Here is a 26,106-nt window from a genome sequence, read left to right as displayed (position 1 = left end):
ACTGACTCAACCATCACCCTGAAGAAAACTGGGCTTATTTCTGAAAACATTGTGAACAATGTCGAAGACAACAGGTAACCGCCGCTTCAGAACAGTCAACATAGATGAGTTAGATGAGAATGCTTTTAAAGATGTTGTTGAAGATAATGTATCCAGCGGACCAGACAGAGCCCACGTGACAACTCTCTTGAGAGAATATCCTTTGATTGGCCGATTTTCGGTCCTAATTTCAGAAAATTCAATTTATTAGGCGAATTCTATGATACAGACTCTACCAAGCAAAGTGAATTTCCATTTTTATGGACAAATAAAATTTCTTGAATCTTGAATCAGACGTCTGAGATGTGTTGTCTAGATCAAAACATATAATCTCGCCCGATTCTCAGTGCTGTAGCGCCACATACTATTCCGAACTCAATGGTTGGTATTATACAGTATTTATATCACATGGGGTGCCTGTATCACATAAAGTTTGGTTACTTCTAGATACATGTGATGTTGTATTACCTAATATTCCTATGATACTTCGGAAATAGATACAGTACTCTATCGGCTGATAGTCCGCCTTGCTAAACTTTTGTTTGCAAACTCGGAGTTTTTCAAGCAATGTTTTTCCAAATGTGTAGACCAGTTTACAAACTTCGGCAAACTGCAGAAGCCAAATTTGCATAAAAGCTTTATTCTGTAAAGTTTGATAATGTATATATACTTTTTACACTCATTTAAATTGCCTTGACTTACAATATACAGGAAAGAAACAAGAAGTACTACACGCTGTTCTTCAGAACCCACCCTATGGATCGACAGATGACAAACTACGTGTAAGTCGTGGACGTCTTTCTCCATATCCACTCATCGTCGTCGTCGTCGTCAACATCGCCGTTGCCATCATTTATTATCATCATCAACATCATCAACATCATCAACATCATCAACATTCATCATCATCGTCACCATCATCATCATCGTCACCATCATCGTCACCATCATCATTATTGACATCATCATCACCATCTCATATTCATCATCATCATCATCTTCGTCATCATCATCATCATCATCATCATCATCTGACATCATCATCATCATCTGACATATTCATTATCATCATCTTCATCATCACCATCTTCAACATCATAAATTCTTATCATCATCATTATATTATGCTGTGTTGATACGAAGGTTGGCCACCATGGCTTTCCAACTAGTAATTCGCTTCTTTATGTCAGATTTTTCTTGATGTCATCACTCCATGATTCCTTGTCTTCGTCTCTCGTGCTCTATTGTGTTGTATATGTATACTTGCCATAACCGTTAATAATTGTGTCCATTCTGACTAGTTTGGTCTATATTATATTACTCATCATCTCGTTATAAAATAACTATTTAATTCTCCTGAATATAATTAAACTTTATTTCAAATGTAGAACATGTGCTCGTCTTTAGTGACACAGGTATTGACCTCTTTCAAATCGACTGAGATAGATAAAGCTATTCAATCTCTGGATGAGGAAGACTTAGATGCTTTAATGCAGTATATCTATAAAGGATTTAACGAGCCTTCCAGTCAATCATGTGCTGTTCTATTAGCATGGCATCAGAAGGTATGTATTTCACGTGCATACCACGTTCTTCCATATAATATAAAGCTCAGTCTACACTATCAAACTCTATGTGAGTCGACAACAAAAAAGAAATGCCCATATATGGATACGATAACATCATATCAATATCATATTTGGGCACATCACACTTTTTGTCAAGCACGTTTGATAGTGTATCGATTCGAACAGATACTGAAGTATGCGCTGGCGCGCTATGGCCGAATATTATGAAAAGATAACGGCGATGGTATTTGTAGATTTATCTTTTTCACCGAATAAGTCGTGTTTCAACAAACCTATTATTTTCATAATTAGTTAGGCCTATACAACAACGATAATGGTGTGGTGATGGAAAAATGATATATACCTCAGACTGAGACAAATGTGAAAAACGTGGTAGATTGCATTACATCAGTAAACGCGGTTTTAATTTCCTAATCTAACATCAATTGCCTAATAAAACAATAGTTATTGCTTGCTATTGTACAATTTCAATTCAAGATCATTTTTATTTTCAAAATGCAATCCCATAAAAGATTTTTTTTTATATAATAGAAGAATTGTGACAATTTAAAATATGAAAATATAATTAGAAAATATGGCAATTATGTAACAGTAGTGTACTGTATAATTGTACCCGAAAATGGTATACATTTTGTATTATTGCACTGTACATACTTTGAACGATTTACAGAGTACTCTATGTCTTATTATAGGGTTTGATAATTTGATAGTTTTTATTTTCAACAGGTTCACATCATTGGCGGCAATGGTTGCATCAGTAGAGCCCTAACAACGAGGAGACCACTCTGAGCACTCTTTCACGGCATCTGAAACTGTCCATTCTACCGCGGAGGAGAACGCCTAGCTCATTTAATTTACATTTATTGACAAAAAAGAACTTTAGCACAAGATAATAAACATTCATTTATCACACAAAATGTAATTAAGAATATTTCATTTCAATGAAGATGTACATTTATTTGTTAACACTATAACCTTACATACAAGTGTTTTAAGTGTATTATATTGTGAAGGCCTATACATAATTATGATTACAATTTGTGTACTGTTATTTCTGTTTTTACTGATCTATATTATCTCGTAAAGCTTTAGAAAATCAGACAATATTTGTTGATTTTAATTTTCTGTCTACACTATCAAACCTTACGTGACAAAAACATGTGTTGTGCCCATGGACATGATGATGTCATATCACTACCGTATTTAAGCATATCACTCCCATATTTGGGGACATCACACTTTTTTTGTCAAACTAGTTTGATAGTGTAGACAGAGTTTAATATTACTTCAATATCTTGAATAAATTCACAAAACACTAATTAAATTTTTCTAATCAAACAAACAATTATTCTTATTTTGAAATACAATCATCATTATCGTCATCATCAGCTGCGACATATGATGCTTTCCTATGGGCAGGATGGTTGTGTGTTGTGTCTATGAATAATAACTTGAAATAACTTATTTAACAAAAAACAGATATTGAAATTCCATTGAAATTGATTTCATGCCTATTCATTCATTTCATTTTTCATTTGATTCATTCACATTTTTTTAGTCATCGATTATAATTACAATTTCAGTATTTTATAATTGATGGCAATGGTCCTTCCTGTATAAGAAGTTTACAATTCTGTTTTCTACAACATTTTTTATCATATTTACATTTTGCATCATTTGATTCAGAAGCGATAAACATTAAAGATGTATTGTCCCCCTGAAAAATAATTTGTACAATTTTTGTTGTTGAATATGCCATTTCAATGTCACATAATAGTTATCCACTTTGACCAAAAATTGGATCTAGTAAAAAATGGTCAAATTGGCTGTCAATTGGTTGAATTTATTATTATTTTATAAGTGAAAACATTATTTTTTGGGGTATTTTTTCTATGGAAGTGATTAACTTGATTAAAACTACACAATAACCTATTCAAAGTCTGATTTAATTGATCTTCATTTTTCATGTTTTTGGGGGACAATACATCTTTACTGGAAATAAGGACGCATTAAAATTCTTAATCTATGGCATTATATAGAAATTACATCCACGCTGTTGTCTAATATAAGTTGGTAAATCTTGCAATGTCCAAGTGGTTGCATTGTAGAGAAAGCAGTCAACATTGTCAGAAAATGCACGATCAAATCCAAATGCACTACAGCCTGAACTAAGGAGGCTGATCATTAGACAAGCCTTTCCACACCGAGTGCTACTGCCGACTTGTAGTTCAAAATCAGAGCCATTTGTTTGAGCTAAGCACCTGCCAATAATCTTCCGAAAAGTAGCGTAGTAGATTACTAGAATTCAAATAATGACACACATGAAACTATAACACAGCTTGGACGCACGTCGCGTTCAAATGCTGATGATGATACACGCGGGTTTGGCACGCGCGCGCGACGTTATGTATTCTGGATGTGATGCTGTTACTGACCAAATTTAAAGGAAGATTATTTATAAAATACTATTTGTAATTGGATAATTCCAATTCCTCGCTGTGGACCCGGTCTTTACAATATAATGTGCGTTATCATCATTTATACTTAAGTTTGGTTCCCACTAGAACGAAACGCAACGTAACGCTTCGACGCAAAGTGCTGTATTGCGTAATCACAAGTGGGAACCGACGATCGACGCAACATTGCTGAAAACATCGCTACGGGAAATCAAATCAAATTGATTTCACTCAACAACGCAAGGCAAAAGGTCATTTCATACGTTGCGTCGGTTGCGTTACGTTGCGTCGGTAGTGGGAACCAAGCTTTAAGCTTGGTTCCCACTAGAACGTAACGCAAGGACGTAAACGCAACGCAAGCGTTTTAACCAATGACAAGCGAAGTTATAGACAGTTAGCAATCAAAAGCGAATAAGCCATCGCTTGTGATTGGTCAATTCACTTGCGTTGCGTTACGTCCTTGTGTTGCGTCGCCAGTGGAAACCACGCATTAAAGAGCTTGGGAGGTGGTGGGCACATATAACCAAGAATACTCAGTACCTACCTGGAGGTGGTAAAGTAGTTGGCGGGGGTGTGGTTGGTGGGAGGGTAGTTGGGCATATATGCCTTTGGTCCTGGCATTCAGGACACAAGCAGTGGTCATCAGTGATACCGCACCATCCCCAGTTTGAACAGCACATGCACGGACAAATAGCAACTTCACCGTTTGGCGCAAGCACGCTTCCTCCACATTGCTTATCATCGCGATAATTTTCTAGAGGATTTTAAACAAAAACACATTAAATAATAATACTGTTATATTTGATATCAATAGTTTGCAATCTGCTTTCTTTATGTACAAATACGAATTTAATAAATCATTTAATAACTACTTTATGAAACATAGTCAACTACATAGTCATATTACACGCAATGCAAGTGATTATCTTTTACCTACTGTAAATGTACCAACAATTTGATCAAGAACTCTATTAAATAGCAAGGAGCTAAATTATCGAATTCAATCCATGTAGATATTAAAAATGCATCTACAATTTCTAAATTTAAATTAGTATACAAGAACTATTTACTTTCAAGATATGATGAACGTTAAATATATATATTTTATTAGACCAGTTAAGATAGGATAATATGGTTTAAATAGAAATTGTAGCTTTGAGTTTTCTTTTATTTATTATTAGTTTATGTATATTTTTTTTTATCTTGGGATGAGTCAAACTCAAAGTCTTTATGACTTATATGACTCCCCCCCCCCCCCCCCCCACCCACATAATCACTTCATTGCATTTATGTATGTATTTTATTAAGTTGTGGAAATAAATTAAATTGAAATTGTTTAGAGTCAGTTTCATGTAATTTTAAACAGAAGGGAGAAATTCAAGGGAGTATGAAGTGCTCTTTATATTTGACAGTGTATTAGGCTAGATCCATAGAACACACAAACAAAATTTACGGTAATAGGCCCTAATAGTGAACTTGCCATTTTATTATCTGAATATTTTCGCCCAAGGTGGTCTTCTACAGAGAGTGCGTGACAGACAGAATATTGATTTTACATTTTACAATATAGGCCTAAATTGTGGCAAGTTACCTTTTTTTTAAACGTAGGATTTTTGCAGATCAATTTTGTTTCATTTGTGATGTATGTTTCTTACTATAAAATAGTCTTCTTCCTATCTAATCAGTATTGATGAGACTTGGTATTTCAATATTCCATTGTTATAGGGTGTTAGGATTTAGGAGCAGAGTCGATTGCATCTTCGACAATAACGTATGACCTACTTGGACTGAATAGTATACATTAAAGTGATCTACATTAATAATGTAGGCTTGTCAAAAATAAAGCCTAGATATAATAGGCCCTACTAAAAATAGAACTCATCGTTAAAATTTAATTAAACTACTAACGTACCTAATTGACCGTAGGAATATTTATCAAACTTGAAAAATATAAAATCCATACAAAGTAAAAAGATGATCCTAATTACAAAACGCGGCGGCGGCACCATGGCGTCATGTAGTTAACGTATAATGTGATAAATGTAGAAAAATACTCAACACCTGAGATATTAGGACTCTCCCATTATTGTGAAATTTGCAATGGATCAGTCCGTTATACTGGTTTTTTTTTTAACCATGGAGGAAAAAATATTTATTTTTTCTCCATGTTTTAACTATGTAATTTTTAAAGATTGTAGAGATGTCCTCCGAAACACGAAAAATGAAGATTAATAAAATCAGACTATTTTGCACTTTATTCACCTCACCGTTGAAAAAAACGAACAAAAATAATGATTTGACAAAATAAACGGTCCAATTCCAACACCCTGCCTACCTATATTAAATATATATTTTTTCGATCCAATGGTTGTCAACGTGATAGGCCTACGTGATATTATAACCTATTACCTACATGAGTAGGCCTATTCAAAAAAACATTTTTTTTACTTTTTTTTTCATTTTTTAGTCTTAACAAGCGCCTTTGAGGATGTTTTTTTTTTCATGAAAAGGGCGTTATTATATAATGTGCCATGCTGTAATTGAATTCAACTTCCGTACTCGCGCTTTTTAAATTAAATGTAAATTATAGTATTGTTTTATTTTCGTTGTGAACTGAAAGTTCCCTTTCACACGTCTTTTAACTCACACTGATTACGTCACCTCAGGAAATGTTGCATTGTGGGAGCAAGAAGACGTGTCAAACATGCGCATTTGATAATTTATTTAGGTACTTAACTTTATTATAATTATAAATACAGGAAAAAATTTAAAATAACTAATTACATAATTGTAAATAATTTACATACAAATACATTAATAAATACCTTATACTTTTTTATTTAATTTGTTTAATATAACATAGTTTAGTTTACCGGAATACGAAAATAGAAATGGAAAGTGTCCGCGATATAACTTTTTCTTTAGCAACATAGAAGGCCTACTAGACAGTCACAAAATTTAAAGGCTATCAAAATGGCGGACAGTAGTCGTCAACAAAAGTTAGCTGCTGCTCGAAGAAAGGTGAGACATACTAGATAAACCCAAATATGTATACAATTTCCAATTACCTAAATGTGTGAAATAATTGTCACCTGGATTGCATAAAATTTCCAGTTGTGTATAGCCTAGCTAGGCCTAGTTGTTGGCGGCTGTAGGCGCTGGCTAGCCAGAGACGCGGCCGGCAGGGTCGGTGAGCCAGGCCAAACCCAACCAGAAAAGGGTCCTATCGCCAGGGCTAGTGTTACTATTAGTTGGGCTACATAGCTAAGCCTAGATTGACACTTCGCTTTGCGTTAACCGAGGCCTATATTTATAAATACTATTATGATAAAATATGATAATAAAATTATAATTTTAATTTAGGTTAGCAATACACAGTAAAGTAAGTAGGCCTATAAATTTAAAATAAGACTGCACCGGTCCATATTTATTGTGATGGGTTGGTCCACACACAATGCATTACGATGCTAATCAGTTGTACAAACGAATCAGTGTTCAACTTATTAGTATGAATAGTGTGCAAATTGTAGTGAGTGGTGATTTCAACTTTGTTTGTATCCTCGCACTTTGATTCAAAATACCTGATTCCAATTGAGCAGTACAATTTGAATCAGCGTAAGCTATTTTGGACGTATGTTCTCTATTTAGGCGTACCTGTATATGTAATAGTGCCTGGATAGGATTAACGCCAAGGACTACAGTAGATGCAGCCCCTTTAGCTAATAATATAAAAATGTTTGTAATTTATAAAGTTATATTATTTATTAATGCATTGGTTGTCATTTTTAGTTGAAGCAATTTCAACAGAAGAAAACCCCGTCTAATTCACCAGCTCAAAAAGTTAAGAAATCTGACAAATCCGTGAACAACCGGTCATTGGCCAATGACGTAAGCTCAACAAGTTCAATTGATGGATACGAAAGCTTTGCCACTGCTCCAAGAACACCTGTAAGTTGAAGTGACACTCCCCATCAGAAATTTTGTTAAATTATAATAGAGGTTGATTATAGGAGGTACAGTGTAGCTCTGCCTTTTAAAAGTGATGATATCTTATATATTTGTAGAACATTTAATTTTTATTTGGAGAGACCACAAGTACTCAATATCAGTTATAAATTAACTATTGTACATCATGTTTATATTCTGTATAGGCCACACATGCAGGTGATCAAAGGGTAGAGAAAATGTCACCACCTACTTCCAACAGGTAAGGACAGACTAAAGACAATTATTTGTAATACTACTATACTCTATCTAAACACTTAATACTCTATATAAAGATGGTGATATTATGCATTCTTTTGCAATACTAAAATTGTTTTTTCAAATAAAAGAAAAAAAATATTCCTCATTTAACATGGCTTTGGAGAAAAAAATAATGTTTAAAAAACTATATTATTTCTTGGTACTGTACCTTTAACAGTTTAAGGATGTTAAAATATGTTAATCTAACTCATTAATTCTTAACTTCATATTTCATTATTAATTATACTTTATTTATTTATTATACTAAAATGTTTAACTGTTATTTTATTATTGCAATTTAAGTTGCATTGCAATAATTCTATAGCAATTCTCCTGCCTGGCCTCTTGATTTCCAGACATTATTAGCCACCTGGGACTTGCATTTATCCAAGTTGTTCAAAGTTTATAAATAGAATTATATGCTACTACCTTTTCTAGTTGGGGTTCTGTCTACTTCAAATAAACAGTATTTGTGTATTTTACTTTTATTGTACATGAATATTAATAATGATTAACATATGAACAGTTGAATTAATTAAATTTACAGTATACAGTAACTGTTTTTAATGGTTAAAACATCTAGATTTGCTACCCTACATCCTACATTTTAAAAAGAATTTCTGTCTAAAGTTAGCATCCACCCCCTAAGAAGCCCTTTAATTGTCATTCATATACATGATCTATGTATGATTACATTTATTATTTAAAATCATAAATGTCAATTTCAGAACAATTTCCTCAAGTGAAAGTTTAAGACAGATGAAACATCAACTAAATGGTTTGGTATCAGAGGTAAGTGAAAGTTAAAGAAGACAACAAAAAAGAGGTCACACAAGACAAAATGATTTATTGCAAAATGGAATAAGATAAGATATTGTTGTCACATTTTCAACTTTAAAGCTCTATCTACACTCAACTTGACAAAAAAGTGTGATTTGCCCAAATATGGTAGTGATATGACATCATGTCCATATATGGGCACATCACATTTTTTTGTCACATAAAGTTGGATAGTGTAGACCTTTAGGTTTGCAAATTGAGTTGTTGACACATAAGTCTTAATTACAATACATAAATAAATAACAGTGCACAAAGTAGTGCACAATTTTGGAATTTTCAATCATTATTATCATTATTATTTTTAAAATAGTATATTTATTCATACTATTTATAAATGATTATTAGATCAGCACAAATAACTTTGTTTGTTCTATATATCTAGTGGAGATAAAGAAAACAATGTAATTTTGTTGTGAATTGAGTTGAGAATTGATTGTATTTTAACAGGCGTCGCTTCTTAACGGTGGTGGCAAGAACGACTTGGACACAAGCATACATGACTTAGAGGTATGTTTACAAAAATACAAGCGTTTCATAGGCTGTGGTCCATTAGGCGTATTCCATAATTTATTGCTTTGCAAATCGTTATTTAGTCATATATTTTAATCGTATTATTAAATTACCGTTATCATTTGACTTGTTTACTATTAATAGCTGCGGAATCAAGAGTTAGCAGCATCGCTGAAAGAGAAAAGTCAAGACAACTTACAATTATCATTCCAGTATGAAGAGATAGTAAGTAAATAACATGTGTACACATACGCAAGGAAGGCCCACATTACAAAAGGCTCAGTTCACCACTTTCTGCCAATATTCTATGTCCTGTGTCCTCCCTGTTTTAGCATTTCCTATCCACCACTGGTACAGAAAATGTTTGTTTCTCACATACGGCTGTTAAAAACAACTCCCAAATAAGTTATTGTTATCATTTTTTCCTAGAAATCGCAATGTAATAAACTACAAGAACAAATACATAAGGTATGTATTATGTATACACTGTACAATATAAAGGCTTTATAGAGCTCTAATTATTTAAATCCACTCCTAAAGATATTTTATAAAATAATTTTTTTTACATTTTTTTGTTGAATATATCATTTTATTTTCACATAATAGTTAATCACTATGACCAAAAACTGGATGGGGAAAAAAATATTTACCTGAAAAAATGTAATTTAAAGAAAAAATACTTAAATTGTCTGTCAGACAATGAGTTTTTATTTAACCTTTTATTGTGTCTTTTTATAAGTGAAATGATTATTTTTTTATTTATTTATTTATTTTACAGAAGTGAATAACTTAATTAAAACTGCAAAGTGGCCTATTAAAATTCTGATTTTATTAATCTTCATTTTTCATGTTTTTGGGGGACAATACATCTTTAATAGTTTAGTATAAAACACAAAAATCAAGGTGTTACACTTTTATGCAAGTAAATTTAAATTATATTACAATCTAATCCTAATAACAGGAAAAGGAAGATATTCACAATTTGTCACAGAGGGAGCAAGGCGCATTGAAAGAACAGCTACAAGTTCACATACAAACTATTGGAATATTAGTATCGGAGAAATCCGACCTGCAATCAAATCTAAACCAAAGCAATATGAGTATACACCAGAGAAATGGTATGTCCACACCATAATATTTTAATGTCAATAATAGTATTATCCTGTGAAAGGACATTGCATTAAGCTCTGTCTACACTATCAAACTAGTTTGAAAACCATATGAACATGATGATGTCATCATGTCACTACCATATTTGGGCACATCACACTTTTTTTTGTCAAACTAGTTTGATAGTGTAGACAGAGCTTTAGATCATTTACTGAAATCATAGAAAACTGTTTAGTATCATTGCAACATGTCTTATTTATCAAGTACACAAGAACCTTTTCTTTAGGTCACCCCTGTGAAGTGGTCACTTTCCTGTTAAACAAACAAGGACAATATAACACATGGGCCTATTAGGGGAACACTCCTGGGACACCTTGTTGGGTCCTGAAGTCACCTTATTAGCATTCTATTATATTACCAAAATAGCTTTTTTAAAAACAAAAATACTGTCCACCGTCAGCATGCTTGTCAAATATTCATTAAAACTTGACAACTCTATAATGTAGCTTTTATAGTGGGCTTCTTTACAATAAAATCTTTAAAGTTAATAATAATAAATAAAATGTAATAACCTACGTACAATGTAATAATAATAATAATGTTCTTTAAATGCATACTAAAACAAACTCGTTACGACGCTCACCATTCAGTAATTATCTAATTTATAATATAACAATATCTCTGATACGCTCTAATTTGTGTCAATAAATTCTTATCCAATTTAAACACACTGAAAATTGTGCTTAACCTAATAACTGTAAAATACAGGCTACAACAGGCAATTAGATGTACACCAACAACAATGTCCTTAATATGAATGTACTTCATATACTGTAGATTATTATTATTTATTATCTTGAAAACCAATTTTATTGTTTTTATTGATTCTACATTATTATATAGGCTTCAGATACATTTTGCCAGAGACAGACATCATAATAATATTTTATTTGTATTTTGTACTTTACATAATAACTACAATATTAACAGTTTAGGAATTCATTACAGTGTCTTAAAATGAAATAGTATTTTTAATTGATTGTGATTGGTTAACGGCACAGTCCTATATTGATAAACTAATTTACAATGCTAATTGCATTATGATAAAAAAATTAATTTGTTTATATTAATTTATGTGGGATTTTAATTTATATTAGTATAACAACCCTAATTAGGTGATCATTTAGAATAAAATGATCACCTATTGTTATTGTATAAAATCTTTATTATTATTTTTTTTTTAATTATTTTTTTAGTTATCCGCATTCAGCGGATAACTCCTTGTAACTGTCCTGTTTCATCATCTTTTTTTTTTTTAGTTATCCGCATTTAGCGGATAACTCCTTGTAACTGTCCTGTTTCATCATCTTTTTTTTTTTTTTTTCTGTATTCTTCTTTCTTTCTGTCATTTTTGTGTCACGCGTAACTCAAAAACGTGTAAACATAACATTTTATAACTTTGTCAACATGTGGGCGTTCACGTGAAGTTGTGCACCCGCTATTGTGAATGACGTCATAGTTGCGCAACGTGACTTACGCGCGTTTTTATGAATTTCGCGTATTTAACATAGATCGAAAACCATATAACATTTTAATTTGAAACTTAGAAAAAGTTTAAGTTATATCTTGCGCTAACTGACTGTGAGAAAAAAATGGCATGTTTTACACGAAGTTACGCGCGCACGCGCGTTTAAAATTTCAAAATACGAAAAATCAATTTCTAATCAACTTTCTACGCGTTTTATGTCATTTTGAGCATGTCAAAAATTCCCACGCGCGCGCATATTTTTATGCGCGCGGTGCGCACGTAGCGTTAAAAACAATTTTTTCCGCGTGATTTATGTTTTTCCAGCCTTTTCAAGTAATTTTACCAACTTTTAAACAATTTCGACTTAAAATTAACGTCATACCAGCACGTCGAATTGGATAATTTACGTACGTTTTTGATGAAAAAGTTCAAAAATTCCTTAAAATTTGTCAAAATTATACCTTTTTTAAAACAGTCGTAGTTTCTAAACTAAACGGTAAAAGTTATTTTTATTACGTATTCTGGAAGATGATGAGTTGTAGATATCGTATCATGCATCAATATTGCTAACAGGACATTGTGACGTCATCGTATGGCCATGCGAATATAAAATATAGGATTTTTGTATCTTTTGTCATAGAGCATCACATTTAATAGAGCGCATCTTCGCTTATCCGTTTTTCATTTTAACCCAGATTTTGATATTTTTTAGGTCAATCAACTACCTTTCGCATGGGTTAAAAATATTTTAATTTTTTTGACGTCATCATGTCTAAAAATGTAAATAACGTGGGTCACTTATTTTCATCTTTACAGTAACTTTCAATCTGTTATAGCTCGTCAGAATAAAAAGCGGTAATCATGATTAAAACGTTTTCTGGAAGCTATTGTATTGTAAATACGAATTCATATCAAAATTTTTCCAATCCGACGTTGTGACGTCATCATATGGCCAGTTGAACAAAAAAAATTGTATTTTCATCTTTTGCGTCATAGTTCATCACATTTAAAAGAGCGCGCATTAATATTTCACGTATTCAAATTTCTTCTACATGTTAATATGTTGTTACTGAGATAATATCCTTCCGAAATTGCTATCTTAGTGTTTCATTTTGATACCGTCGCCATGTTAAAAATAGGAATAAACGGGGGGGTCCCGTAATTTCACCTATTCTACACTGTATGTAATATGTATACAGATTATACCGTTTATACTGTATATACTATATGACACAAAATTGACAGAATTCAGCACTAACAACATATCATATTCTTCAGATCAGGTCATAATGCCATAATCTTTTTCTGTGTGCAAAATTCCAACGTATGACGTGCACGTGGCGTTTGTCGTGCGGATAACTAACTCGTCAAAGTGACGAGTTTCATGTCTAGTTAGTTATCCGCATTTAGCGGATAACTCCTTGTAACTGTCCTGTTTCATCATCTTTTTTTTTTTCTGTATTCTTCTTTCTTTCTGTCATTTTTGTGTCACGCGTAACTCAAAAACGTGTAAACATAACATTTTATAACTTTGTCAACATGTGGGCGTTCACGTGAAGTTGTGCACCCGCTATTGTGAATGACGTCATAGTTGCGCAACGTGACTTACGCGCGTTTTTATGAATTTCGCGTATTTAACATAGATCGAAAACCATATAACATTTTAATTTGAAACTTAGAAAAAGTTTAAGTTATATCTTGCGCTAACTGACTGTGAGAAAAAAATGGCATGTTTTACACGAAGTTACGCGCGCACGCGCGTTTAAAATTTTAAAATGCGAAAAATCAATTTCTAATCAACTTTCTACGCGTTTTATGTCATTTTGAGCATGTCAAAAATTCCCACGCGCGCGCATATTTTTATGCGCGCGGTGCGCACGTAGCGTTGAAAACAATTTTTTTCGCGTGATTTATGTTTTTCCAGCCTTTTCAAGTAATTTTACCAACTTTTAAACAATTTCGACTTAAAATTAACGTCATACCAGCATGTCGAATTGGATAATTTACGTACGTTTTTGATGAAAAAGTTCAAAAATTCCTTAAAATTTGTCAAAATTATACCTTTTTTAAAACAGTCGTAGTTTCTAAACTAAACGGTAAAAGTTATTTTTATTACGTATTCTGGAAGATGATGAGTTGTAGATATCGTATCATGCATCAATATTGCTAACAGGACATTGTGACGTCATCGTATGGCCATGCGAATATAAAATATAGGATTTTTGTATCTTTTGTCATAGAGCATCACATTTAATAGAGCGCATCTTCGCTTATCCGTTTTTCATTTTAACCCAGATTTTGATATTTTTTAGGTCAATCAACTATCTTTCGCATGAGTTAAAAATATTTTAATTTTTATGACGTCATCATGCCTAAAAATCTAAATTACGTTGGTCATTAATTTTATCTTTACAGTAAATTTTAATCTGTTATAGCTCGTAAGAATAAAATGTAATAATCACGATTAAAACGTTTTCTGGAAGCTATTGGATTGTAGATACAAAATCATGTAAACATTTTGCCAATCGGATGTTGTGACGTCATCATATGGCCAGTTAAATAAAAAAAGTCGTATTTTTATATTTTGCGTCATAGTTCATTACATTTAAAAGAGCGCGCATTAATATTTCACGTATTAAAATTTCTTCTACAAGCTAATATGTTGTTGCTGAGATAATATCCTTCCGAAATTGTTATTTTAGTGTTTCATTTTGATACCGTCGCCCTGTTAAAAAATGGAATAAATGGCGGGTCCCGTAATTTCACCTATTCTACACTGTATGTAATATGTATGTACAGATTATACTGTTTATACTGTATATACTATATGACACAAAATTGACAGAATTCAGCACTAACAACATATCATATTCTTCAGATCAGGTCATAATGCCATAATTTTTTTCTGTGTGCAAAATTCTAACGTATGACGTGCACGTGGCGTTTGTCGTGCGGATAACTAACTCGTCAAAGTGACGAGTTTCATGTCTAGTTCTTTATTATTCTTTCTTTGTGTCAATTTTGTGTCTCGCGTATCTCAAAAACGTGTTAACATAACATTTTATAACTTTGTCAACATGTCGGCATTTACGTGAAATTGTGCACCTCCTATTGTGAATGAAGTGAGAGTTGCGCAACGTGATTTACGCGCATTTTTATGAATTTCGCGTATTTAACATAGATCGAAAACTATATAACAATTTAAACTGAAACTTAACAAAAGTTTAATTTATATCTTGCGCTAACTGAATGTGAAAAAAAAATGGCATGTTTCACACAAAGTTACGCGCGCACGCGCGTTTAAAATTTCAAAATGCGAAAAATAAATGTCTATTCAACTTTCTACGCGTTTCATGCCATTTTGAGCATGTAAAAAATTCCCACGCGCGCGCATTTTTTACGCGCGTGATGCGCACGTAGCGTTGAAAACAATTTTTTTCGCGTGATTTATGTTTTTCCAGCCTTTTCTAGTAATTTTACCAACTTTTGAACAATTTCGACTTAAAATTACGTCATACGGGCACGTCGAATTGCATAATTGACGTGCGTTTTTGATGAAAAAGTTCAAAAAATCGTCAAAATTTGTCAAAATTATGCCCTTTTTTAAACAGGCGTAGTTCCTAAACTAAACGGTTAAAGTTATTTTTATTGCATATTCTGGAAGTTGATGAGTTGTAGATATCGGATCATGCATTAATATGGGTAACCGGACATTGTGACGTCACCGTATGGCCACCCAAATATAAAATATAGGATTTTTGTATCTTTCGTCATAGCGCATGACATTTAATTGAGCGCATCTCCACTTATCCGTTTTCAATTTTCACCCAGATTTTGATATTTTTTAGGTCAATGAACTATCTTTCGCATGAGTTAAAAATATTTTAATTTTTAATATGTAATCATGTATAAAAATGTAAATAACGTGGGTCATTTATTTTCATCTTTACAGTAAATTTCAATCTGTTATAGCTCGTCAGAATAAAAAGTGATAATCATGATTAAAACGTTTTCTGGAAGCTATTAGATTGTAGATACGATATCATGTGAAAATTTTGCTTACCAGATGTTGTGACGTCATCATATGGCCAGTTGAATAAAAAAATTTGTATTTTCATATTTTGCGTAATAGTTCATCACATTTAAAAGAGCGCGCATCTATATTTTACGTATCCAAATTTCTTCTACACGTTAATATGTTGTTGCTGAGATAATGTCCTTTCGAAATTGCTCTCTTAGTTTTTCATTTTGATACCGTCGCCATGTTAAAAATTGGAATAAATGGCGGGTCCCGTAATTTCACCTATTCTACACTGTATGTAATATGTATACAGATTATACTGTTTATACTGTATATACTATATGACACAACATTGACAGAATTCAGCACTAACAACATATCACATTCTTCAGATCAGGTCATAATGCCATAATCTTTTTCTGTGTGCAAAATTCCAACGTATGACGTGCACGTGGCGTTTGTCGTGCGGATAACTAACTCGTCAAAGTGACGAGTTTCATGTCTAGTTAGTTATCCGCTTAGTAGCGGATAACTCCTTGTTATTGTAGTGGATCATTATTTTTTTTCTGTATTATTCTTATTTCTTTCCCGTTTTTTTGTGGCTCACGTATCTCTAAAATGTGTAAACAAAATATTTCATAACTTTGACAACATGTGGGCATTTACGTGAAGTTGTGCACCTCCTATTTTGAATGACGTCAGAGTTGCGCAATGTGACTTACGCGCGATTTTATGATTTTTAATGATTGATCATAGCTTAAAAACCAAGAGTAATTTTTTTTTTACCCTTTATGAAAATTTAAGTCATATCAAGGGCAAACTTTTAGTTAACTAAAAATGGCGTGTTTTACAAGAAGTTACGCGCGCACGCGCATTAAAAATTTTAAAATGCGCAAAATTAATTTCTAATCAACTTTTTACGCCCTTCATGACATTTTGCGCATGTCAAAATTTCCCGCGCGCGCGAACAATTTTACGCGTGCAGTGCGCACGCAACATGAAAATCATGTTTTTTTCTATTAAATTGTGATTTTCCAGCCTTTCCTAGTCATTTTTAAAAAGATTGACATCATTTCAAATTAAAATGACGTCATACGTACACGTTGATTTAGACCATTTGCATGCGTTTTAGTTGCAAAAGTTACAAAATATTGTCAAAATTATGCCTATTTTGAATCTATTATAGCTCCTCAGGATCAACCGTTACCCCCGAGTTTTTTAACTTAATATGTAAGCAGATATGTTGTAGATATGAATTCATGCAGAATTTTTTCCTTACGGATGTTGTGACGTCATCGTATGGCCACACAAATGTAAAAAATAGGATTTTTGTCTCTTTCGTTATTGCTCATCACATTCAATGGAGCGCATCACGCTTATCCGTCTTCCATTTTCTCCGAGATTTTAATATTATCTAGGTCAATCAACTATCTTTCGCATGAGTTAAAAATATTTTGATTTTTATAACGTCATCATGCCTAAACATTTAAATTACGTGGGTCATTAATTTCATCTTTACAGTAAATTTCAATCTGTTATAGCTCGTAAGAATAAAATGTGATAATCACGATTAAAACGTTTTCTTGAAGCTATTGGATTGTAGATACAAAATCATGTGAAAATTTTGCCAATCGGATGTGGTGACGTCATCATATGGCCAGTTAAATAAAAAAAGTCGTATTTTCATATTTTACGTCATAGTTCATTACATTTAAAAGAGCGCGCATTAATATTTCACCTATTCAAATTTCTTCTACACGTTAATATGTTGTTGCTGAGATAATTTCCTTCCAAAATTGCTACCTTCGCGTTTCATTTTAAAACCATCAACATGTTAAAAATTGCAATAAATAGCGGGTCCCGTAATTTCCCCTATTCTACACTGTATGTGATATGTATACAGATTACACTGTGTATACTATATATGAATCAAAATAATAGAATTCAGCAATAACAACATATCATAGTCTTCAGTTCAGGTCATAATGCCATAATCTTTTTCCGTGTGCAATATTCCAACGTATGGCGTGCATGTGGCGTTTGTCGTGCGGATAACTAACTCGTCAAAGTGACGAGTTTCATGTCTAGTTAGTTATCCGCTTAGTAGCGGATAACTCCTTGTGATTGTAGTGGATCATTATTTTTTTTCTGTATTATTCTTATTTCTTTCCCGTTTTTTTGTGGCTCACGTATCTCTAAAATGTGTAAACATAATATTTCATAACTTTGACAACATGTGGGCATTTACGTGAAGTTGTGCACCTCCTATTTTGAATGACGTCAGAGTTGCGCAACGTGACTTACGCGCGATTTTATGATTTTTAATGATTGATCATAGCTTAAAAACCAAGCGTAATTTTTTTTTTACCCTTTATGAAAATTTAAGTCATATCAAGGGCAAACTTTTAGTTAACTAAAAATGGCGTGTTTTACAAGAAGTTACGCGCGCACGCGCATTTAAAATTTTAAAATGCCCAAAATTAATTTCTAATCAACTTTTTACGCCATTCATGACATTTTGCGCATGTCAAAATTTCCCCCGCGCGCGAACAATTTTACGCGTGCAGTGCGCACGCAGCATGAAAATCATGTTTTTTTCTATTAAATTGTGATTTTCCAGCCTTTCCTAGTCATTTTTAAAAAGATTGACATCATTTCAAATTAAAATGACGTCATACGTACACGTTGATTTAGACCATTTGCATGCGTTTTAGTTGCAAAAGTTACAAAATATTGTCAAAATTATGCCTATTTTGAATCTATTATAGCTCCTCAGGATCAACCGTTACCCCCGAGTTTTTTAACTTAATATGTAAGCAGATATGTTGTAGATATGAATTCATGCAGAATTTTTTCCTTACGGATGTTGTGACGTCATCGTATGGCCACACAAATGTAAAAAATAGGATTTTTGTCTCTTTCGTTATTGCTCATCACATTCAATGGAGCGCATCACGCTTATCCGTCTTCCATTTTCTCCGAGATTTTAATATTATCTAGGTCAATCAACTATCTTTTGCATGAGTTAAAAATATTTTTATTTTTATAACGTCATCATGCCTAAAAATTTAAATTACGTGGGTCATTAATTTTATCTTTACAGTAAATTTTAATCTGTTATAGCTCGTAAGAATAAAATGTGATAATCACGATTAAAACGTTTTCTGGAAGCTATTGGATTGTAGATACGAACTTATGTAAACATTTTGCCAATCGGATGTTGTGACGTCATCATATGGCCAGTTGAATAAAAAAAGTCGTATTTTCATATTTTGCGTAATAGTTCATCACATTTAAAAGGGCGCGCATCTATATTTTACGTATTCAAATTTCTTCTACACGGTAATATGTGGTTGCTGAGATAATGTCCTTCCGAAATTGCTGTCTTAGTTTTTCATTTTGATACCGTCGCCATGTTAAAAATAGGAATAACCGGGGGTCCCGTAATTTCACCTATTCTACACTGTATGTAATATGTATACAGATTATACTGTTTATACTGTATATACTATATGACACAAAATTGACAGAATTCAGCACTAACAACATATCATATTCTTCAGATCAGGTCATAATGCCATACTCTTTTTCTGTGTGCAAAAGTCTAACGTATGACGTGCACGTGGCGTTTGTCGTGCGGATAACTAACTCGTCAAAGTGACGAGTTTCATGTCTAGTTAGTTATCCGCTTAGTAGCGGATAACTCCTTGTTATTGTAGTGGATCATTATTTTTTTTCTGTATTATTCTTATTTCTTTCCCGTTTTTTTGTGGCTCACGTATCTCTAAAATGTGTAAACATAATATTTCATAACTTTGACAACATGTGGGCATTTACGTGAAGTTGTGCACCTCCTATTTTGAATGACGTCAGAGTTGCGCAACGTGACTTACGCGCGATTTTATGATTTTTAATGATTGATCATAGCTTAAAAACCAAGCGTAATTTTTTTTTTACCCTTTATGAAAATTTAAGTCATATCAAGGGCAAACTTTTAGTTAACTAAAAATGGCGTGTTTTACAAGAAGTTACGCGCGCACGCGCATTTAAAATTTTAAAATGCGCAAAATTAATTTCTAATCAACTTTTTACGCCATTCATGACATTTTGCGCATGTCAAAATTTCCCGCGCGCGCGAACAATTTTACGCGTGCAGTGCGCACGCAGCATGAAAATCATGTTTTTTTCTATTAAATTGTGATTTTCCAGCCTTTCCTAGTCATTTTTAAAAAGATTGACATCATTTCAAATTAAAATGACGTCATACGTACACGTTGATTTAGACCATTTGCATGCGTTTTAGTTGCAAAAGTTACAAAATATTGTCAAAATTATGCCTATTTTGAATCTATTATAGCTCCTCAGGATCAACCGTTACCCCCGAGTTTTTTAACTTAATATGTAAGCAGATATGTTGTAGATATGAATTCATGCAGAATTTTTTCCTTACGGATGTTGTGACGTCATCGTATGGCCACACAAATTTAAAAAATAGGATTTTTGTCTCTTTCGTTATTGCTCATCACATTCAATGGAGCGCATCACGCTTATCCGTCTTCCATTTTCTCCGAGATTTTAATATTATCTAGGTCAATCAACTATCTTTCGCATGAGTTAAAAATATTTTAATTTTTATAACGTCATCATGCCTAAAAATTTAAATTACGTGGGTCATTAATTTTATCTTTACAGTAAATTTTAATCTGTTATAGCTCGTAAGAATAAAATGTGATAATCACGATTAAAACGTTTTCTGGAAGCTATTGGATTGTAGATGCGAACTTATGTGAACATTTTGTCAATCAGATGTAGTGACGTCATCATATGGCCAGTTGAATAAAAAAAGTCGTATTTTCATATTTTGCGTCATAGTTCATCACATTTAAAAGAGCGCGCATCTATATTTTACGTATCCAAATTTCTTCTACACGCTAATATGTTGTTGCTGAGATAATATCCTTCCAAAATTGGTATTTTAGTGTTTCATTTTGATACCGTCGCCATGTTAAAAAATGGAATAAATGGCGGGTCGCGTAATTTCACCTATTCTACACTGTATGTAATATGTATACAGATTATACTGTTTATACTGTATATACTATATGACACAAAATTGACAGAATTCAGCACTAACAACATATCATATTCTTCAGATCAGGTCATAATGCCATACTCTTTTTCTGGGTGCAAAATTCTAACGTATGACGTGCACGTGGCGTTTGTCGTGCGGATAACTAACTCGTCCGTAGTGACGAGTTTCATGTCTAGTTTTTTTTTCTGTATTCTTCTTTCTTTCTGTCATTTTTGTGTCACGCGTAACTCAAAAACGTGTAAACATAACATTTTATAACTTTGTCAACATGTGGGCATTCACGTGAAGTTGTGCACCCGCTATTGTGAATGACGTCAGAGTTGCGCAACGTGACTTACGCGCGTTTTTATGAATTTCGCGTATTTAACATAGATCGAAAACCATATAACATTTTAATTTGAAACTTAGAAAAAGTTTAAGTTATATCTTGCGCTAACTGACTGTGGGAAAAAAATGGCATCTTTCACACGAAGTTACGCGCGCACGCGCGTTTAAAATTTTAAAATGCGAAAAATCAATTTCTAATCAACTTTCTACGCGTTTTATGTCATTTTGAGCATGTCAAAAATTCCCACGCGCGCGCATTTTTTTACGCGTGCGGTGCGCACGTAGCGTTGAAAACAATTTTTTTCGCGTGATTTATGTTTTTCCAGCCTTTTCTAGTAATTTTACCAACTTTTAAACAATTTCGACTTAAAATTAACGTCATACGAGCACGTCGAATTGGATAATTTACGTACGTTTTTTATGAAAAAGTTCAAAAATTCCTTAAAATTTGTCAAAATTATACCTTTTTTAAAACAGTCGTAGTTTCTAAACTAAACGGTAAAAGTTATTTTTATTACGTATTCTGGAAGATGATGAGTTGTAGATATCGTATCATGCATCAATATTGCTAACAGGACATTGTGACGTCATCGTATGGCCATGCGAATATAAAATATAGGATTTTTGTATCTTTCGTCATAGAGTATCACATTTAATAGAGCGCATCTCCACTTATCCGTTTTTCATTTTAACCCAGATTTTGATATTGTCTAGGTCAATCAACTACCTTTCGCATGGGTTAAAAATATTTTAATTTTTTTGACGTCATCATGTCTAAAAATGTAAATAACGTGGGTCACTTATTTTCATCTTTACAGTAACTTTCAATCTGTTATAGCTCATCAGAATAAAAAGCGGTAATCATGATTAAAACGTTTTCTGGAAGCTATTGGATTGTAGATACGAATTCATGTAAACATTTTGCCAATCGGTTGTTGTGACGTCATCATATGGCCAGTTAAATAAAAAAAGTCGTATTTTCATATTTTGCGTCATAGTTCATCACATTTAAAAGGGCGCGCATCTATATTTTACGTATTCAAATTTCTTCTACACGGTAATATGTTGTTGCTGAGATAATTTCCTTGCGAAATTGCTACCTTCGCATTTCATTTTAAAACCGTCAACATGTTAAAAATTGCAATAAATAGCGGGTCCCGTAATTTCACCTATTCTACATGTACACTGTATGTGATACGGATACAGATTATACTGTGTATACTATATATGAATCAAAACAATAGAATTCAGCAATAACAACATATTCTTCAGTTCAGGTCATAATGCCATAATCTTTTTCTGTGTGTAATATTTCAACGTATGATGTTCACGTGGTGTTTGTCGTGCGGATAACTAACTCGTCAAAGTGACGAGTTTCATGTCTAGTTTTTTTTCTGTATTCTTCTTTCTTTCTGTCATTTTTGTGTCACGCGTAACTCAAAAACGTGTAAACATAACATTTTATAACTTTGTCAACATGTGGGCATTCACGTGAAGTTGTGCACCCGCTATTGTGAATGACGTCAGAGTTGCGCAACGTGACTTACGCGCGTTTTTATGAATTTCGCGTATTTAACATAGATCGAAAACCATATAACATTTTAATTTGAAACTTAGAAAAAGTTTAAGTTATATCTTGCGCTAACTGACTGTGGGAAAAAAATGGCATCTTTCACACGAAGTTACGCGCGCACGCGCGTTTAAAATTTTAAAATGCGAAAAATCAATTTCTAATCAACTTTCTACGCGTTTTATGTCATTTTGAGCATGTCAAAAATTCCCACGCGCGCGCATATTTTTACGCGTGCGGTGCGCACGTAGCGTTGAAAACAATTTTTTTCGCGTGATTTATGTTTTTCCAGCCTTTTCTAGTAATTTTACCAACTTTTAAACAATTTCGACTTAAAATTAACGTCATACGAGCACGTCGAATTGGATAATTTACGTACGTTTTTTATGAAAAAGTTCAAAAATTCCTTAAAATTTGTCAAAATTATACCTTTTTTAAAACAGTCGTAGTTTCTAAACTAAACGGTAAAAGTTATTTTTATTACGTATTCTGGAAGATGATGAGTTGTAGATATCGTATCATGCATCAATATTGCTAACAGGACATTGTGACGTCATCGTATGGCCATGCGAATATAAAATATAGGATTTTTGTATCTTTCGTCATAGAGTATCACATTTAATAGAGCGCATCTCCACTTATCCGTTTTTCATTTTAACCCAGATTTTGATATTGTCTAGGTCAATCAACTACCTTTCGCATGGGTTAAAAATATTTTAATTTTTTTGACGTCATCATGTCTAAAAATGTAAATAACGTGGGTCACTTATTTTCATCTTTACAGTAACTTTCAATCTGTTATAGCTCATCAGAATAAAAAGCGGTAATCATGATTAAAACGTTTTCTGGAAGCTATTGGATTGTAGATACGAATTCATGTAAACATTTTGCCAATCGGTTGTTGTGACGTCATCATATGGCCAGTTGAATAAAAAAAGTCGTATTTTCATATTTTGCGTAATAGTTCATCACATTTAAAAGGGCGCGCATCTATATTTTACGTATTCAAATTTCTTCTACACGGTAATATGTTGTTGCTGAGATAATATCCTTCCGAAATTATTATTTTAGTGTTTCATTTTGATACCGTCGCCATGTTAAAAAATGGAATAAATGGCGGGTCCCGTAATTTCACCTATTCTACACTGTATGTAATATGTATACAGATTATACTGTTTATACTGTATATACTATATGACACAAAATTGACAGAATTCAGCACTAACAACATATCATATTCTTCAGATCAGGTCATAATGCCATAATCTTTTTCTGTGTGCAAAATTCTAACGTATGACGTGCACATGGCGTTTGTCGTGCGGATAACTAACTCGTCAAAGTGACGAGTTTCATGTCTAGTTTCTTTTTATTGTTTCTGTACACTATTTTGTGTAACAATTATCTCAAAAAGTTTAATGTCAATGATTACAAAAATTTCAGAATATCTTTCAAATAATACAACTTAATCCTAATAAGCTTTCCAGCGTGATCACTCATCCGTGACGACATTTATACGCCATTTTGCGAAATCACATTATCAATCATATCTCCATAATTCATTATCACATATTAATGAAATTCACTACACGTAAACTTCAGATCAAGGGTAAAAATATTAGCAAATAAAAACGCACGCGCACGTAGGTTCATGCGCGTGATATCGCGCGTTAAAAATTTAAAAAGCTCAAAATTAAGTTTTGATCAATTTAGAGCATGAATTAGGCCATTTGCGTGTTTCAAAAAATTACTGCGCAAAAATGCGTTTTTGCGCGCGCGATACTTAAAAAGCGTAAAAAATATGAATTTTTTTTACAAATCTCATTCTACTCACCATCCTTAGTACATTCACCAAATTTGAGTCAGTTCCGACTTAAAATAACGCTATACGAGCACGTTAAAAATGACAAAATGCGCACATTTATTTTACAAAAGTTCTGAAAATGGTGAAAAATAGGTCTTTTTTAAAATGAAAATAATTCTTCAGAATGCAAGATGACCCCCGATTTTTTTAACTTATTCTGGAAGCCATTGAGTTGTAGATATGAATTCATGTACACATTTTACGTACAAAATGTTTTGACGTCATCAAATGGCCACTTGAATTTAAAAATTAGGATTTGTTATCTTTTTGTGTAGATTATCACATTCAACAGAGCGCATCTTGGTTATGTGTGCTCGAATTTCGCACAACTTTCAGTATGTGCTTGCTTAATTAATTATCTTTATCATGAGTTGACACTATCTTCATTTTAATGACGTCATCACGCGTAAAAACTTGAATAACGTAGGCCGTGTAATTTCACCTTCGCAGTAAATTTGAATATCTTACAGCTCTTCAGAATTGAAGGTTACCTTGATGATTATAATTTATTATGAAAGCTGATGAAATGTAGATATTTATTCATATAAAAATTAAGCCTATCGGATGTTGTGACGTTAACATATGGCCAGTTGAAGTGAAAAAGTAGTTTTTTCATATTTTTCGTCAAAGTTATACACAATTCAAAGAGCGCGCACAGCGCTTCTACGTGCCAAATTGTTTTCCAAATCTTATATTTTTTTGCTCAATTAATTATCTTTCGAAATTGTCATCTTAAAGTTTAGTTTGATAACGCCATCATGCCAAAAAATTAGAACATGTGTCCCGCAATTTCACCTATGCTACACTGTATATAGATATACAGTATATACTGTACATATTGTATATGGCATATAGGCACAACTCAGCACTATAAGCATATAATAGGATGGCATACATCAACATTTTCCGATCGTATGT

The 26,106-nt window shown here is 32.8% G+C and overlaps 3 protein-coding genes across 4 annotated transcripts in view; 2 read left to right on the top strand and 1 right to left on the bottom strand.

Moving 5' to 3' along the window:
* Positions 1-17: 17 nt before the first annotated feature.
* On the top strand, positions 18-2,596 carry LOC144838099 (actin-related protein 2/3 complex subunit 5-B-like). The gene is made up of 3 exons (XM_078693458.1): positions 18-220; positions 1,428-1,604; positions 2,355-2,596. The coding sequence occupies exons 1-3, from the start codon at positions 59-61 to the stop codon at positions 2,415-2,417; spliced, it is 402 nt and encodes a 133-aa protein (XP_078549584.1). The 5' UTR covers positions 18-58; the 3' UTR covers positions 2,418-2,596.
* Positions 2,597-3,310: 714 nt separating this feature from the next.
* LOC144837817 (uncharacterized) lies at positions 3,311-6,077 on the bottom strand. The gene is made up of 3 exons (XM_078693087.1): positions 5,997-6,077; positions 4,629-4,838; positions 3,311-3,926 (listed from the first exon to the last, which is right to left on the bottom strand). The coding sequence occupies exons 1-3, from the start codon at positions 6,043-6,045 to the stop codon at positions 3,652-3,654; spliced, it is 534 nt and encodes a 177-aa protein (XP_078549213.1). The 5' UTR covers positions 6,046-6,077; the 3' UTR covers positions 3,311-3,651.
* Positions 6,078-7,026: 949 nt separating this feature from the next.
* The window catches only part of LOC144837316 (golgin subfamily A member 2-like), a 29,163-nt gene continuing 10,083 nt past the window's right edge, over positions 7,027-26,106 (top strand). For both annotated transcript variants that reach the window (XM_078692366.1, XM_078692365.1), the window contains exons 1-8: positions 7,027-7,105; positions 7,874-8,032; positions 8,236-8,291; positions 9,058-9,121; positions 9,617-9,676; positions 9,824-9,904; positions 10,109-10,147; positions 10,641-10,797. In XM_078692366.1, the coding sequence (XP_078548492.1) occupies positions 7,058-7,105; positions 7,874-8,032; positions 8,236-8,291; positions 9,058-9,121; positions 9,617-9,676; positions 9,824-9,904; positions 10,109-10,147; positions 10,641-10,797 (664 nt within the window). In that variant the 5' untranslated portion in view covers positions 7,027-7,057. The remainder of the gene's footprint in view (positions 7,106-7,873; positions 8,033-8,235; positions 8,292-9,057; positions 9,122-9,616; positions 9,677-9,823; positions 9,905-10,108; positions 10,148-10,640; positions 10,798-26,106) is intronic.

This window comes from Antedon bifida, chromosome 3, assembly GCF_963402885.1.
Source record: "Antedon bifida chromosome 3, ecAntBifi1.1, whole genome shotgun sequence".
NCBI lineage: Eukaryota > Metazoa > Echinodermata > Crinoidea > Comatulida > Antedonidae > Antedon > Antedon bifida.
This window is presented reverse-complemented; position numbering and strand designations above follow the sequence as displayed.